Source organism: Xiphophorus hellerii, chromosome 22 (assembly GCF_003331165.1).
Source record: "Xiphophorus hellerii strain 12219 chromosome 22, Xiphophorus_hellerii-4.1, whole genome shotgun sequence".
Classification (NCBI taxonomy): Eukaryota; Metazoa; Chordata; class Actinopteri; order Cyprinodontiformes; family Poeciliidae; genus Xiphophorus; species Xiphophorus hellerii.
This window is the reverse complement of record NC_045693.1, coordinates 18,917,888-18,934,050: the sequence shown is the minus strand read 5'-3', so window position 1 is coordinate 18,934,050 and position 16,163 is coordinate 18,917,888. Positions and strand designations below refer to the sequence as shown.

General features: G+C 37.5%; 1 protein-coding gene across 2 annotated transcripts in view; it reads right to left on the bottom strand.

The window, feature by feature from the left end:
• Window positions 1-16,163, bottom strand: part of adam12b (ADAM metallopeptidase domain 12b) — a 91,744-nt gene that overhangs the window by 64,553 nt on the left and 11,028 nt on the right. For both annotated transcript variants that reach the window (XM_032553456.1, XM_032553457.1), the window contains exons 2-3: window positions 13,187-13,305; window positions 8,878-8,951 (exon numbers count right to left, since the gene is read on the bottom strand). In XM_032553456.1, the coding sequence (XP_032409347.1) occupies window positions 8,878-8,951; window positions 13,187-13,305 (193 nt within the window). The remainder of the gene's footprint in view (window positions 1-8,877; window positions 8,952-13,186; window positions 13,306-16,163) is intronic.

Sequence of the window (16,163 nt, the reverse complement as noted above, 5' to 3'; positions counted from 1 at the left end):
GGCACTGATGTATCCGTTTAACATTGGGATAAGGGTGAGCAATCTGTCACCACTGTTGATGTAACTTAAGTCATGGCAGTAGAACACAGAGTTGGAGATATGAATTAGTGGATAGGCCACAGGTGGGAATATAAAGTGCTTTTGACTAAATAAGAACTTTAATTTTGAGTTTAATATGTAAGAGTCTGGAGGAAGTCACTATCTGGACTATATTTACAATTCCAAATTCCCAGAGACCTCTACATTTTCATTCATCTCTAGATGTCCTTTGCATCAAACTACTTTTAAATCAGTAGAGTCAGATTAGTAGTATGCTGGCTTTATTTTAGGTTAATTCCAAAAATTGACATTAAAATTCAGTGAGAATGTAAATTATTTTCTCTTCCATGCCGGTAATTTGAGATGTTGTGAGTCTTTACTGCCCAAGTTACAGCCTTTTTTAAGATAAATATTGTATCAATTTAATATGCTGCACAATATATTAAATTACCACTGCAATATAAATTGTTATTGTGTTGATAGGCAATATTTCATATTCATTCATCAACCAGAAGATCATTTATTTAAGTAATTCAATTTAAAAAAAGGAACTCATATTACATTATTCAGTACACAGAATATTAAAAGTATGCATTTCTAATAATTTGATGATTATGCCTCAATAAATTATTGATTATGCCTCAATATTTGTTATTTGTGCTTTATTTAGCACAAATAAAGTTTCTCAGACAATTTTAATTTTCTAAAAAAAAAAGACCTAGAAAATATAGATTTTTTCTGTGTTTCCATCACCAGTTGGATTCTCAATGGGCAGGTTAAACCCAAACGCCCAACGCACTAGTATGTCTCATGCTAGTCTCAAGCACTGATGTTTTTCTATCTCTCAACCAATGAACTGTGTTGTTTGATGCCAGCAGCTCCACCCTGACCATACAATGCTATTGTCCTATGGACATACAACTAAAGGGGGCCCATGGATGCTGTGGTATGGGTTGGTTGTATGGGCCACTTTTACCATGGAAACAAACTAAGCAAAGTACCAAACTGCACCGGCCCGTGCCGCACTGCTCAGTGGAAACGAGGCATATGGTATTTGTACTCAAGAGGCTGCTTTGTATGAATTACTGCTGCGTGTCATCTAAGTGATCGACCTGTGGCTCGAAAGGAAGGCCAGGTTCCTTCAGTCCTCCCAAGAATGTGGTTAACGACATTTGTGCTACTTTTTCAACCACATTTTTCCCTTCCCTTAACTTTCCACAAATATGCGACCCACTAAAGCAAAACCAGGAACAAGTTGCTCAAGCAGAAATACAGAAATAACATAAAACCTACAGATTTCTGAGAAAGTGCAGATATTTATTTTTCTTTTTCTTGCTAAATATACCAGTTGAAGTCAAGGAGAAACCTCCCCATGAGTCGATCTGCAGCGTTACTGAAAATGTCAGTCTAAAATATTGCAACTGCAGAAATCTCAATGCTTTCTCTAATCTGTCTCCATTGACAGATCACATTGAAACTTAACCCAAACAAACACCAGCGAAACTTTCAAAGAGACTTACCGGGCACAGGTGGAAAAGTTTTCATTTCTCGACAACTGGTTTACTCTTTGTGTTCTGATACCAATGGCAGGTTATGAATCATGCACAAGGGCAGCTCTCATTTGGAATTTCTCATTAAAACTTTTACAACATGGTTTTACTGCTAAAAACTGTGTGAGACTGAGCGTGACAAATAATTATCTAACACTTTTCCACGCTCAATCCTTGGCAGGAGTCTGTATATTAACAGCTGCATCTTTTCATAGATAAATGCTTTTGGAGAAGGGTGGGTAGTAATGCACAGATCACACATGTATTTTATTATTCATAAAAAGGATTATACACAGCAAGGTAATACATCCACACACCCTGCAGAACATGTTTCCCTGCAGAGGACAAAAAATGTCGCCAACTAAGATCTACAGGTATTATGAATCATTTAAAAACTCCCCACACATGTAACATACGGTTTACTCACCTATAATAACACGGTAGTTCATTTTACTGACCCCATGCTGAGCACATCAAATAGCTTGATGCTATAAAGCTTTAGCCTTTTAAAGGGAATTTGTGATCAAGGAGGTAAATTAATTACCTTGGTAACTACCAGCCAAAAGCTCCTAAGAGTCAAACAAACCTGCACTCCTGACAGGGGGACCAATGTCTGTAAAGTATATATCAGGTTAAAAGCCAGTGGAAAATGTTCCGACCTGGAATGAATTTAATTTTGCAGTGACAATTGAAAGAAGTTTGCTTTGGTCAGATGAGACTAAGATTTGATGTTCTGCAACCAATACTCCCAGTGGGTTTGGTGTAAAACATTAGTTGAATTTATGGAAAACCAACTCATGCCCTTTCTTCCAGCCCAAGCCCTTTCCTCTGGGCTTGTGTGTAAATGTGAGCGTGGGAGCGTGTGTTCGTGTGTTTTAGAGCTCCGGCTAAATCAGTGCTGATTGGAACTGGAGGCAGCTGGCCAGTTTCTCCACAGAAGACTAACATCAACCACTTCCTGGGAGAGTCTCTCTCCCTCCCTCTCTTCTTTCCTGCCAGCAATTAGGTTTTTGTTTGATTTTTGCTTACTAAACCAAAATCTAAGTTATTCCCGTTACCGTTATTTATTATGGTCTTTGAACCAGGGCATAACAAACTGGGTTCTCATCTGGGACCTGGGTGAGGATGATGGTTGGGAGGGTCTGAATAACCTGGAGCAGACATTATGATCTATGGAGAAATGGTGAAGAAAATAGCACCACATTTCTCAAATCCCTCCCAGAGTTTCTTTGGAAAACCATGACTGTGTTTGCCTACTGGCAAAAGGGTAGTAGTAATAACAAAGGTGCTAACAGGTGTGGAACCATTGATTTTGTCAAAAACAGTTATTCCTTGCCGTACGTAAAATTTTCTGCTGATAAGTTATCAAAGGTTGGTTCGTTCCTGCATCTTTCCCTTTGCAAACATGCAGATACAATAAAAGATTAACGTATTTCAAGATATTTTCCGCATCTTTACCAGGGGTTTCAATCAAGATTGTTGTCTGATTTTTATAGAAAATTCTTGGCCAACAACTTGGTGAAAAACTAATAATCCCTCTCCACCCAAAAAATCAATGTCACATTTAGGGAATTACGGATATAAACAGAAAAAGAGAGTAAATGGAACCAAGATGGGTGAGATCTATCCTAAAAGATACCTTGAAGTAATTTGGCACTGATCCCTCTGATCAGGAAACCTCAGACTCTAATCTCTCTTCTAACAACACCTGAGACTATTTTCTCTCTCCCTTGACGTCCTTCAAGGTTGGGCAATATTCCCCAAGGACACTGCATTTTCCTCAAAACCCTTCAGCCATCTAATTAAAGGTGCCAGAAAGCGGACAGTGAATACTGCGTGCTCTCAGCTTTAATAAAAACTACAACTACAATGACATCCTGGAAAGACAGGAGAAATTCACCATACAATGAATGTTTGAAGAGATAAAATGTGTGTTCATGGATTGAAGTCTCAAATATTTTTGCTTGAGACAAAAAGAAAATGGAAAAAAGTGAATATTTCTGCAGTGTTTAGAGCTCCAACACTCTGCAATACAATGGGAAAACAGCACTAGGCACAGTGAGCCCATGTAAAATAAATAACTGCTTTTTTTTAGATAACTGCTATTGTTATTGGGAGTGAAATTTAACTTTTGCTGACAATAATGCACAGAATCGCAAAGAAGTGATATGTGCATCCATTCACTGTCCGTATGTTTTCAGCACAGCTTCTTGACATATCAGTAAATACTGAAGATGTACGGAGAAACCGATTTTGTTTGAGGCCGGGCCTGATTTTTGATCAGTTAGATGAAAACTAGAAAATGCATCTTTTTCCAATCAGTGAATATAACATACAAAGCACTACTGGGTACCACTACTACCAGGTAGCACTGTCAGCTGCCCTCTCCAATAAATTAATTTAACTTCTTTACTGAAACACGCTCAAAATTAGAGGGTCAATCTGTACATCAATACCAAGCCCATTACCAATGCTGTGCCCAATCAATAGCAATCAGGAGAAAATGACACAATCTGCAAACACTTAGAAGCTTGGAAGATGCCGTGCACCATTTAAACTCCTCCTCCTGTTGTCTTGACTGCTCACCTACATTTTTCTTCAAGAAAGTTTTGCTCAAGTTTTTCCTCAACCTCATAAAACAGCTGTTATCAAACCGTTGCTGAAGAAGAAGAATCAGGACAAGTCAGGACTACAGGTCCACCTCCAACCTTCCATTCATTAGCAAATATGCTGAAAAGCATATATTTTTTTTAAATGACCAATTACTTTGACGTTTTTCAGTCCAATTTTAGTGCTTACCACAGTATTGAAACTGATCTCGTCACAGTGTCTAATAAAAGGGGTCTGTGGAATTCACATCACCTGCTGGTGGCTGAAATACCGTTCTTACATTGTCTAGGTAGCTCCAATGCATTCAGTTTTCCAAAATGTAACTGTAACTTGACATACACATGTACACTAAGGCCTTGCCAAATTAAAAAGTCAAGAAATATTTGGAATATGTAATGAGGCGCAGTCCAGAATGATCCGACTCTCCCATGGACACCAGATATTTAGTCTAACAATGCATGAACTGATTGTGACAGCCATAAGAAAAGGTATTGACATCTGGAGAAAATCCATACAGAGACTTGGCACAGAAGTCCAAGTACACATGTGTTGGCATCAAACAGAGGTCCAATGTTTCTCCCGCTCCCTCATCTGGCTTTGACAGAGTCTTAAATTGACCAAAGACCTGCAGTGACAAAAGTGCTGCAGAGCAAAAACACAAGTGCCTGAGTGAAAAGCGGGGGCAAAAAGAAATATACAATACAGGGAAGGAACGACAGCAAGAGAAAAGGGACAGATGGAGTAAGAAACGTGTAGAGGCATAACAAATAAGCTCAATACCACACAAATGTACTGGTAATGAAGGAAGAATTGATGCAGCAAGGAGCTAAAATAAGGAAATGTCAAAATGTTGCTTGTTAATTTTGATCCAGCTAAACAAAGTGGCATTTACATGTGTTTATATCTGATAAATCTAGCCTGTACATATCTGCTAGAATCAACACTAGTATTGAGCGAAGAAGTGCCTCTTGTCAAGTTTGACAAGGCATCAAAGCTGTTAGAATACGCAACCAAAGAAATCTTTTCATCATGCAGGAAATAGTGTGGCTGAAATTGGGTTACATGCAATTCATTTCATCCCAGCCTCTTAAAAGATCTAATTAAATTCCTCAGAAATCTTGAGATCCTCCTTAGTGTAGCCATAGACTCATCCCTCCCAAACAAACTGATTAATAATACTCCCCCTCTGCGCAATGCACATCCAGTGACCTGTTGATGTTGCCGGCTCTATTATTGAGATGGGGCGCATCTCCTTCTCCTTAAAAAATAAATAAAGCACACTGCAGATGTTGCTATGGGGATTTTTTTGTCAAAAACATAATGATGTTAGTTAAAAGTGGCCATGGGTTTTCAATAGACCTCTTTCCTCTTTTCTTTCCTGCCACAGAAGAATGAAAGGAAATGTTCTCACTGGGAAACACATGGTCATTTGTAGCGAGCTAGGTAAAGTAGGAGCACCACAGTTCTTTGTATTTAGAAATAAATACTCCTGCATTTTACTGGTTGCAATCTGAATAAGTCTAAAGTGAACAACAATGACAATGCTTTATGTTTATCTGGATTTTTTTAAAACTAATTTTTCAATGAGCTCAGAAATGGTTGTGATTCAGAGAACGATAACTTCCTTTACTCTCCTTGTACTAATTAAAATAAGAGTATTTTAAATAGTCAAGTATCACAGAGGTAGAGAGAGACGGTGGAAATGTCATTATACTGCATCTCGGTCCGTGTGTGTTTTTTTTTATAATAACGATCAGAGAGAAAAACTCTGGCTTCACAAGGATATCAGCACATGGCTGCTCAAAACATAACAAAGACATCTCTAACTCACAGGTCCTTCATTCTTTTCATGTCACCAATAATAAGTTTTTTTTAGTTTTTGTTTTTTTTCTCCAGCAGATTTCAAGTTAGAATTCAGATATGTCCTTACTTTCCTTACCATTTGTATAAACAATATTTACTTTGAAATGTACCAAAATAGTAACAAAAATAATCTTTCTTAAAAAAATAAATAAATAAAAACAAGGTTTGGGGCTCTTATTGTTTTATATAAGGATGCTTCATACCACAAAAAATATGTCTTCAGAAAAGTGCTCAAACTCAGTGGAAACACTCAAAAGCGAAACTCATACAGTGGTATATTAGTAAAGGCTAAGACTGTATTGTGCACAGTTAGGTTAGCAATTTCTTTGAAAAATTAAATCCACATATGCATTTATTCAAACTTAACCAAAGAAAAAATATATTAGTCAAGAACCATGTCAGCTATACTAAGCCTAAGAGAAATTATTAAATTAACTTTAATCCACTAGGGAGGATGAGCCGTACATCTTTCCCACTTTTTCTGTCTTCCTTTTCCTCCTAAAACATACACATATAAAGACCTGCGTCGCCCCAAAAAATGCTACAGAACTATTTAATCAAGACTAATGTGAACTGTCCCATACCACCACTATTAATCATTTGAAGTTTGAGGTTTCTGCCACAGATCAATGCATTACTTCAAAGCTGCAGCTGCTGGCACAGTTCTGAATGTCTGTCTTACTTTGTTTGTACTGTACAATATGTCAACCCTTAAGGCATTAAACATGACATGACCATTTCTGTTGGCCTTCTGAAACTAGGAAATGGTAAGTCAATAAATTTAATTATCCAAACAGCAAAGAGGATGACATACAGTGGCAGGGGGGCTAAGTGACTTTCTACATAAATCTAAATCACAATTAAAAACATAAAAAAATCCTGATAACATTATTTTCGTGCTGAATTCTTTGGGTTATACATTTACAAGCTCTGTAGGGTACTTTGTTAAAAAAGCTGTGGTCACAGTAGTTATGGCTAAATGTTGTAAAAGAGAAAGTATGCCAGTGAACTGTACTGGCAGCAGACTACATAAAAAAAGTTTAAGAATGGAATATGGCCCAAAAAGCATAAGGAAAAACCCTTTTTAACTGAAATTAACCCACGACGAAGCCCGTGTAAAAAGGTAATGTATCTAAATTTATATAATGTATGGAAAAACACTGATAAACAACCAATGAAAACAAACCTTATGGACCCCAAGTGAATACTTTATACACTGGGTTTGGAACAAGAGGGCTCCAGAGCACAGCACAGTAGCTCAGCAAATTCAAACAAAAAACAGTAAATGTAAAATGAATAAAACTTCTAAGTTTTGTTTACATTACAGACTCATTCACCCAGACACAATCTCAAAGCTCACACATTCACACAAGGACACTAAGGTAGCAAGTTTCTTATTCCAAGACGCATCCTCGTGTGATGGGAGAAGCCAAAATCAAACTGACAACACAGCATTAACCACATCACTAATATAATCCACACACAAGTCAGAAAGTTAAAACAAGAAAAAACAAAACTTGGCACTGACTAAATGTCTGTAAACTTTTGAATTTGAGGGAAGCATAAAAAATATGTTTACACATTTTTTTGTTTTGTTTTTTTCTTTTGCTGCATTTTGCAGAAACAAATTTTGGGAAAAGACCCATTGTTGCCAGACTGAAAATATTACTACTAAAACGTATTCTGGACATTTGCTGTCACGCACGCTTTTCTTCCCTCTTTACTCGCGACTGAACGGATGCGGCCTCGGCACAACAGACACACAGAGGTCAGAGACCACCTGTTCGGCGCTGGCTGAACCGATGAAGCGGTATCAGAGGACACATCTGGCCTGACAGCAAACAGGCCGGATAGGGATGGTGGAATGCTCCCAGGCCGGTGACGCCTGGTGACGGATGACTAACAGCTGATGCGGCAGTCACTTCAGGTGACATGCATAACAAGAAACGGAAGTGTTACGCTGTACCAATGTGTTATGGTTGTGTTTAGTTTTTTTCTGTGTGATATCAGGCTTATTTTGAGAGAAAAAAATGGGACTGGATATGAGTAAGTGGAAATGAGACAGAGATGGATTGGACATTGAATTAATCTGCTCTCATGTTACCCCATTCTTGAATCTTGCAAAAGTAATTTTTTCTTTGTGAAAATTCAAACTGTGCATCCCAAAATTGTCTGGAGCCAGTGAGTTTCAGCAGTTGCGAATTTAAGTTAATTAATTAAGAGTCAATATGTGCATGCCGGAACATCAGGGGAAAACATTATGTCTGAACTCTGTCTGAAAAAGAAACACTGAGAGACGAAGAACCTGAATTGTTTCAGCTTTCATTTGCTTTCACATCAGTGCTTCTTATTTTATATGACACAGTATGTGCATAAGTGTCTAAGCTGCTATGAATAACTATCACCACAAGGTGATTCCTATTCCTCATTCCAGAGTTCACTGTGTTATTTTCCACAACATAGAAAGGAGAGAAGTAATGAGAAGTTCAGTAAATACGTTTTTTATTTCTTCTGAGCTCGCTTCATCTTTTCTTTCTTTTATCAGCTTTTATCTCTCAGCCCTTCAGAGAGAATGGACCATGAAAAGAGTCCAGTCACTATGGGATATATTATTTCTCCTTTCTTGAATGTGCTATAGCAGAGCCTAAACCCACATAGATTTTCCTCCTTCTCCTAAATAATCTAAACTCACCACTGGATAAAAAAAGAAAGGTGAGCAGAGCTTTCATCTGGCTTTGTTGAATGCCACGCAGCAGTCATGACCAGTATGGCGGAAACATTGACATGAATCACACAAAATCACAGGGAAACTCACTCATTCTTCTCCAGTGACAGGATCAGCTCTTCACCTTCTGCAAACACCACCAGCTGGAGTGACGCAGGATAAATCTGTAACACAAAACAATACCAACTTTGATGAGGTGGTGCCCTGACCTGGATTTCGGGGGGAAGCTTTAAAAAGAAAAAAATTAGGCTACACAAGAAAAAGGAAGTGACAGGGCACAATAGTGGAGGAGGAAAAGGAAGAAAGCTTCCACATCCTTCACTTCCTTAGGTTGTGTGTGTCACAAATTAGATAAACTGAGCCCAGATTCTTTCCTTTTATGAAATAAAAAAAAAAAACTGTTACAAAAAAAAGAAGAAGTCATCCAAGTCACTGCAAATGTACCAAACAACCTACTGCTATAGGTACAAACCTGTTTTTTTTCCTACAATCTGGTGGGTAACTTAGTTAATTCAAAGCTGTGTTTTTGCGGCTAGGTCAGAGACAAGTTAGCTTTAACCAGAAATTGTGTCTAAAACTGGCAGCCAGTATCAGAGCAGCAAATGTAGCTTCCTTTATAGTCTCTCCAAGCATGTCTGTTCCAGACTCAAAAAAATTCCCCATCTTTGTTTATAAAATAACTCACCTAGAATGGATGGTGAGCGTCTGTGAACAGCAATTTTGAAGTCTTGCGAAACATTAACAGGTTTATGTGGCCATAACGATCTACTGGGCCATTCTAAAGCCTGGCGCATGGATATGCTTTGATCTAAACCAGGTAGAGCTTTGGTTGTATGTTCTGGTTTGTTGTTCTGATGAACCGCTGATGTAGCCTCAACTGTAAATCATTTTCACTAGTTGGTATTTGTATGGATAGTTGTCTGTCTCCTATGCATTTTCAGAAGTGTCTATGAAAGGAGTTTATTGTTCTGTGTGTAAAGTAAAGGTGAATAACACATTCATCATATTACAAATCAATACTTTAGTTTATTACCAAACTAAAAGTATCTTCTTTTTTCGTATTTCCAGACTTTGCCCTTATTTAGACCAAGGGCATCTATCATGAAGCAACAGTGGGTCAGTGCTATTTATAAGCTGGCACACATGCTGTACATGGAGTCTGCACACCATTAAAAACTGTGTGCTCCTGAGTGCATATGCCATATGTCCTGCTCTGATCAAGCAGGGAGGCTGGTGTATGCTCACCTTAACCATGTGGTTAAGAGAAACATAAGGAGTTTTTCAATGTCAAGATAAGAATTAATGAACAAAGACGGCAAATTTACAGAATATGAAGAATTATTTCAGGCTGTGCACTGATGCTCATCATGGCTCATAGTTGGGTCTTTCACCATCTATTAAGGGAAAAGTCCAGTCTTCTGCAAAATGTCTACAAAGAATTTGGCAACGTAACATTTGCTGTTACACATAACCTTTTTTTTCCTCATTGTCTGACATTAGATCAGAATAAAACTAATGTAACTTTAATTTTGTTCTGCATTGTCTACTTTGTGGCTAAATGACAGTAAAGTAAATCTTCAATATCTTGCCCATATATGAATAATCTATACATAAACGCTTCAAAAATATTCTAATTTAATGAATGTGGTTGATTTGCCTTTTGAACTGTAAGACATGGTTTAAACATTTGGGTACCTTTTCACAAACTTCTCACGATATGATACTGCAGTGGTTGTTTTGTGAAGATGGACATGTCTACAACAATCTGTCCCTCAGATCATCTTTCAGTGGATAGATAAAGAATTTATCTTTATCTAGGGGGATAGTGGCCCCCTTTTACCAGCTGAAGCCTGTATCCTCACCATGCCTGTTTGTATGTCTAGGGGTTGATATGCACATTTACTAACAAAACACTTTCATCACTAGAACCTATCTAATGCCAGGGCACTGTGATCGTTGAACTGTTCAATGCAGTTTAAACTTATACATAACTCTTTGAGTAGATAAACTGCATTTTCAAGCATCTGGAAATTGTATCCAAAGATGATCTACAATTCTTGTCCAGATGTTTTCTTTGAGTTATTTTGACTTTTCCATGATCTTAAAATATATCCACTAGTGTGCCTCCTTTGAACTCTACTGTTATGGATTGTAAAATTCTGGATGTTTTGAGTTCTCTTTCTTTTCTTTTTCCTGTAAACTGATTGAAGTTTATTTCCATGTCCTAATGGAAACAACCCCAAAGCTACAGTGACAAACTGAGGTAATTCTAGTATGAGCTGGTATATTTTAGTCAGTACAACACCGCACACACGATACCAAGGTAACTTCCAAAAAGCTCACAAAGACTCACAGGTTATCCCACTCACAAAGAGAAGAATTGTATTCATCTATTTGGTGAGATGATATAGTAATTAATTGTTTGAGATTCAAATAGAGATTCAAACATAATCAGTTTAGATTTCAGTCCAACCGTTTTGCTGGGCGCAAAGTTCAAGCTTTGTACTTTCTAAAAGTCTTTTTTTTTCTTGTTTGTGTGTATATGGCTAAATGAGAAGCTATGTGCATTTTGTCCTCCATCCAGCAAAGACAGCAAGTAATGATTCTGCCATACTTCACGACTCACTGATAACCTGCTGGCACACAAAAGCAACTTCACATTATAACTCTGTTCTCCAGAACGGTTGACTGCTATTGCCAATAAGACCATCACCAGTTGCCCTTGTGGTCAGCTTAATTTAGAAGGGGGGGTCAATTTGTAGATAACCTCCCTTAAAACAAAAGTATCCTCTTAACAGAAATGCCTTATGTCAGCAGCGGCCAATGGGATAACACGTCTAATGTAGTGGAAAATGTGTGCATAATTAATCCGTGAAGCTCAAAGTTTCAATTCCCTGCTTGCCTACGTGACATATTTGTGATGTTTATATAATTAACATCACTAGCCTTCTGCTACTGTGACAGAGGAGGTTGAAAACAAACAGCTCTCTCAGATGGGGACTTCCCCTCAAAAGGAAAAATCTCAGTGCTCAGGGAGTTCTCATCACCTACACATTTCCCTTCTGAGCAGAGTTTTCAAAGTGACGAGTGGATAATTTAAAACTTATTCTTAAAGTGGCAAGAAGCCGGACAGGAATTTAACTGCCAGCAAACAAATCTAGAGATTTTGGGCAAGGAATATTTGACTTTCTTGCATTTTTTTATTTTTTCACCTACATTGTTATAGAGTTAAAACAGTTAAAATATTGTGGGAAACACAAGGGACGTAAGTTCCCAGGTTCTCTTATTGTCTCTTCCTACATTGAGCTATTGTCACATAGCTAGCCTGACCAGTGGTTATTTGGTGATGATAGTATTACACTGTGTTTAAAAACTTCCAAGTTAAAATTACAGGTAAATAATATTGTACACAACAACAGCAGTTAACTTCTAAATTTTATTTTAAAGTTCAGCTAAAAAAAAGTTTTGAATGAAAATTTTAAATAAAGATTTGATTCCCTTTACTCTGACACCTAAGAATAAAATCCATAATAAGTAATAAATCACCTAATAAGTAAAGACAGTCTGACTGTGTGTGATTTAATCTCAGTATAACTGCAGCTTCTCTGTAAAGTCCTTGGAGATTTTTTTTAAACAACATACTGTAAGTGAACAAACACCATTATGAAAACCAAGGAAATCTGTAAGACAGGACTGCAAACCTACCAATAAATGGAAGAACATCTAAACTGACAGGTAAGGGTGAAGAGAAACACAACCAAAGAGGGTTCAGTAACTCAAGAGGAGCTGCAGCGATCATGTATTGTGTCAACAGAACAATTATTAGTTGTGTACTCAACAAACCTGGTCTTCACTGAAGAATGAAAAAGAAAGTTGAGTAAAAGCCATAAGAAGTCCCATTTTCAGTTTGTCACAAGTTATGTTGTGGAAACAGCAAACATGTGAAAAAAGATACTTTAGTACAATGTTGGTATTGTGCTCTACTTGGTATTGCTCTATATATTCACAAACAAATAAATTCCTGTTTGTAATTGTAATGAGACAAAACATGGACTGAATACGGTCGCTAAGTGCTGTATGCCACTAAGTTAGTGAACTTGGAAAACTACTCCAGGACTTAAATTTGGCAAAAACTTCAGAGAGTGTATATTGCCTTCAGGGCAAGCTAGTATTCAGCACACAAACAGAGAACAAAGGGAGTGAGGGTAAAGAATAAAACACAACAGGTAAAATATCAGGAGCGATAAACAAAGCAAAAAATGAAGGGGCTATTTGAAGGAACCAATCAAGCATGGAAGCAACCCGCAGTAGAGGGAATCATCAGACAAAAAGCCAGGCAACTGTACTTGGCTCAGCTTATTGCCAGGGAACATGTGCTGCTAAACAATATTGTGTTTACCCCAGGGGTGAGCTGGCTGAGAGGTCTTCGCTCTTCGCCCTTCAGCATCAGAGGTACCGTGGTCTCATGGTGACGTTTGGCTGCATCCTCCTGCTGCTTAGCCTTGTCTGGAGTACTTCCTGTAAAGAGAGGATCTAATTAAGTCAAGGTCAAATTTAGAATCACATTGCAAACAATTTGGAAACAAAGCCGTGGCCAGCAATACGGTTCAAAGTATCCCTAAAATGCCCGCAGGACTTATAAAAAAAGGACTTTGTGGCACTCATGCAGTGAGGCCAACAAAGATGAAGAAGGTTCAGGCAGGTTTCATTGCACTATTAAAAATTACAAACACACTGCTGGGGAAGAGTAAAAAGCTCACTCTTGTTCCTGGGAGTAGATGAGTTATGCCCCACAGGACCTCTGCCACAGACACAGCATCAATAATAGATGTTCTCGCACAGTTTATAAGTAACTCAGCCACGGTTACATTTCTGAACCAAAATGTTGTTTAGAAAAAGCAAGCAGTATAAAAATGTCTGTAAAACACCCTTTTGTATTGTTCCCACTTTTACTTTATGTAGTAAGTCATAAAATACCACAATTCTGCAAAACCTTGTATCTTTTACTTAATATCCTTGCTGCTTATCCTTCGGCTGCTCTGCTTCTACTCTCAATAAAATAAGCAAAGTTTGAAGCCCTGTGTTGTAATTAGCACATAAAAAAAATAATCACTTGGCAGGGGAATCCTAAGGCACCTACACAGTATTAAAAAAGGATGAAGCACACCAAACTGAGTTGGACCTTTGGGCAGGATGTGGGAAATGTATTGAGAATTCCCAATCCTCCCTCGACTTTTCTCTCCCACTGACTGCTGGCGATGCCCCTAATGCTCCCTTGACTTTACTGAGCATGTCTGCATTATAGCAGGCTTACCGGGCTTCCTCTGAAGCCCAATGAATGATAAAAACCCATGGAGCAGCAGTGGAGATGAAGTACAGAGGAAAAGTTGAGCTCAGAGGGAACCAGGTGATGAGATTCTACTCTCCTGCTATTGCAAAAAGTAACAAAAAGAGAAGGGCGAAGAGAAAATCTGAATATATTTAATATCAGCCCTCTTATTCTAAGCTCTAGGAGAAATGCAGATGCAAACCCTACATAGTTTGCAACCCAACTATGTAGGGTTGCAAATATCAATTTATTTCTCCAATTAATCAGTGAAAAATATGTTAGATCAATTAGACTTACCAAATACACCTTCTATTTCACAGTTTCATTACAACAAACGTCAGTAATTACTGCAGAAACTCAAATGTAAACAAAGATTTGCAGAGTAAATGATGAACTATATAAAGTGCCACATAATAAAATTAAAAAATAGCATAATAATTGTTTTAAATATACAAATAAAAAAAGCTGACATCAAATATGTTGAAATTAAAGAGGAAAAAAAATCTTTCAAATACACCTTTTCAATAACACATCTTAAGGAAGCTATAACATTTGAACAACTGATTACATTTATGAACTGTTTGTGTAATTTACGAGTTTTTATGCTTTAAATAATGGTAATTTAAATATCAAAACCAAGACAATAATATGTACTTAAAACTGGATAATATAAAAAAAATTTCGTTTCTATCACAAAACCTGCACATTAATGCATCATGAAGGCACAGCATAAACACTTTTTCATTGATGAGAACGTAGCGTACAGGCAATGTGCTTAACTTCATAGGCAGCTTTGTTTTTAGTGTTTGCTCATTATTAAACCCTAGAGTGTCGTCTCTTTACATCCTGATCATGTCTGCCGCTTCTGCTTTTATGGTTCTGTTGAAACCTTACAGAGAACCCAAACGCTGTCATCGGCTTTACACCGATTTAGCCTTGGAAAATAAATAAAAAAACATTTCTGAACTCATCTCACTATAGCTGTACTAACCACCATGTTTACTGTAAAGCTCCAGCTTAGACTGAGCACAGAAATAACTGAAGCAGAACTCAAACGGCCGCATGCAGCCAGAGGCTTCTCGTCACACAGAGCGATTTAAGGAAAACAGCTGTTAGTTCTGTTTCAGCAAAATTAAGAGTAGATTAAATATTAGATTTTGATAAATTATATTAGCATTTATTTAACAAAGGCATATTTACAAAAAACAAAAGTTGAGAAGTGCATCTAAAGCAAAAAAACATTAAACAACTTTTTTTACCAACTAAAAATATTTATCTCCCCCCTTTTCACCTCACAACACACTTGAAAGCCAAAAGCATGTACCCGAATAATCAGGTCTAAATGGGTGAAAGCAGTTTGTTTATTGCGAGTACGAGGCTTCCAGTTCTTTGATGACGAACTTCAGTGCTGTCGCCCATGTCATCGCAACTGCATTTGTTACGACATCAAACAGCCCGACAATGGCTACCCACTACTCTGTGTTTTTTTTTTTTAAATCTTCTTCTTTTTTTTTTACAGACTCTTTTCCACAGTGCATAATAAGCTAACAAGGACATAAAAGGGACCTCCTGCATTTTAATGGCAGAACAGAACATGTGCCAACGCTGTTTTCTTGGTTTTAGCGGTCCATGAAAACCACATTAGACAGAAGGAACAGCATGACTAAGACTAAAGGCCGTGGTTAGAGCTTTGTAATAAAAGTTACAAAAAAGAAAAGTCAGAGCATCATTATATCATCACTTAAAATACTCTTTGCATTAAGTGTTGGGTACTTTTCAGTTTCATCCTTGCATAATACATACTGTACTCTATTCTCAACTACACAATAGAAAGAGAAATTGATTAACTACATAAATTACACAGTGAATCACATTTAAGAGTTTAAGTGACCATTGCATATTAATACATGGACACATGCTACAGTGAATGGATAGGGTTTGATACATGTCAGTTGTCCCTTTTAATGAGGTGGAGCCTGCTGAGATGACGTCCTGTTCGACTGACTTATGTTTAGAGCTCAGATACTTAATAAGCTTCTTGCAATTA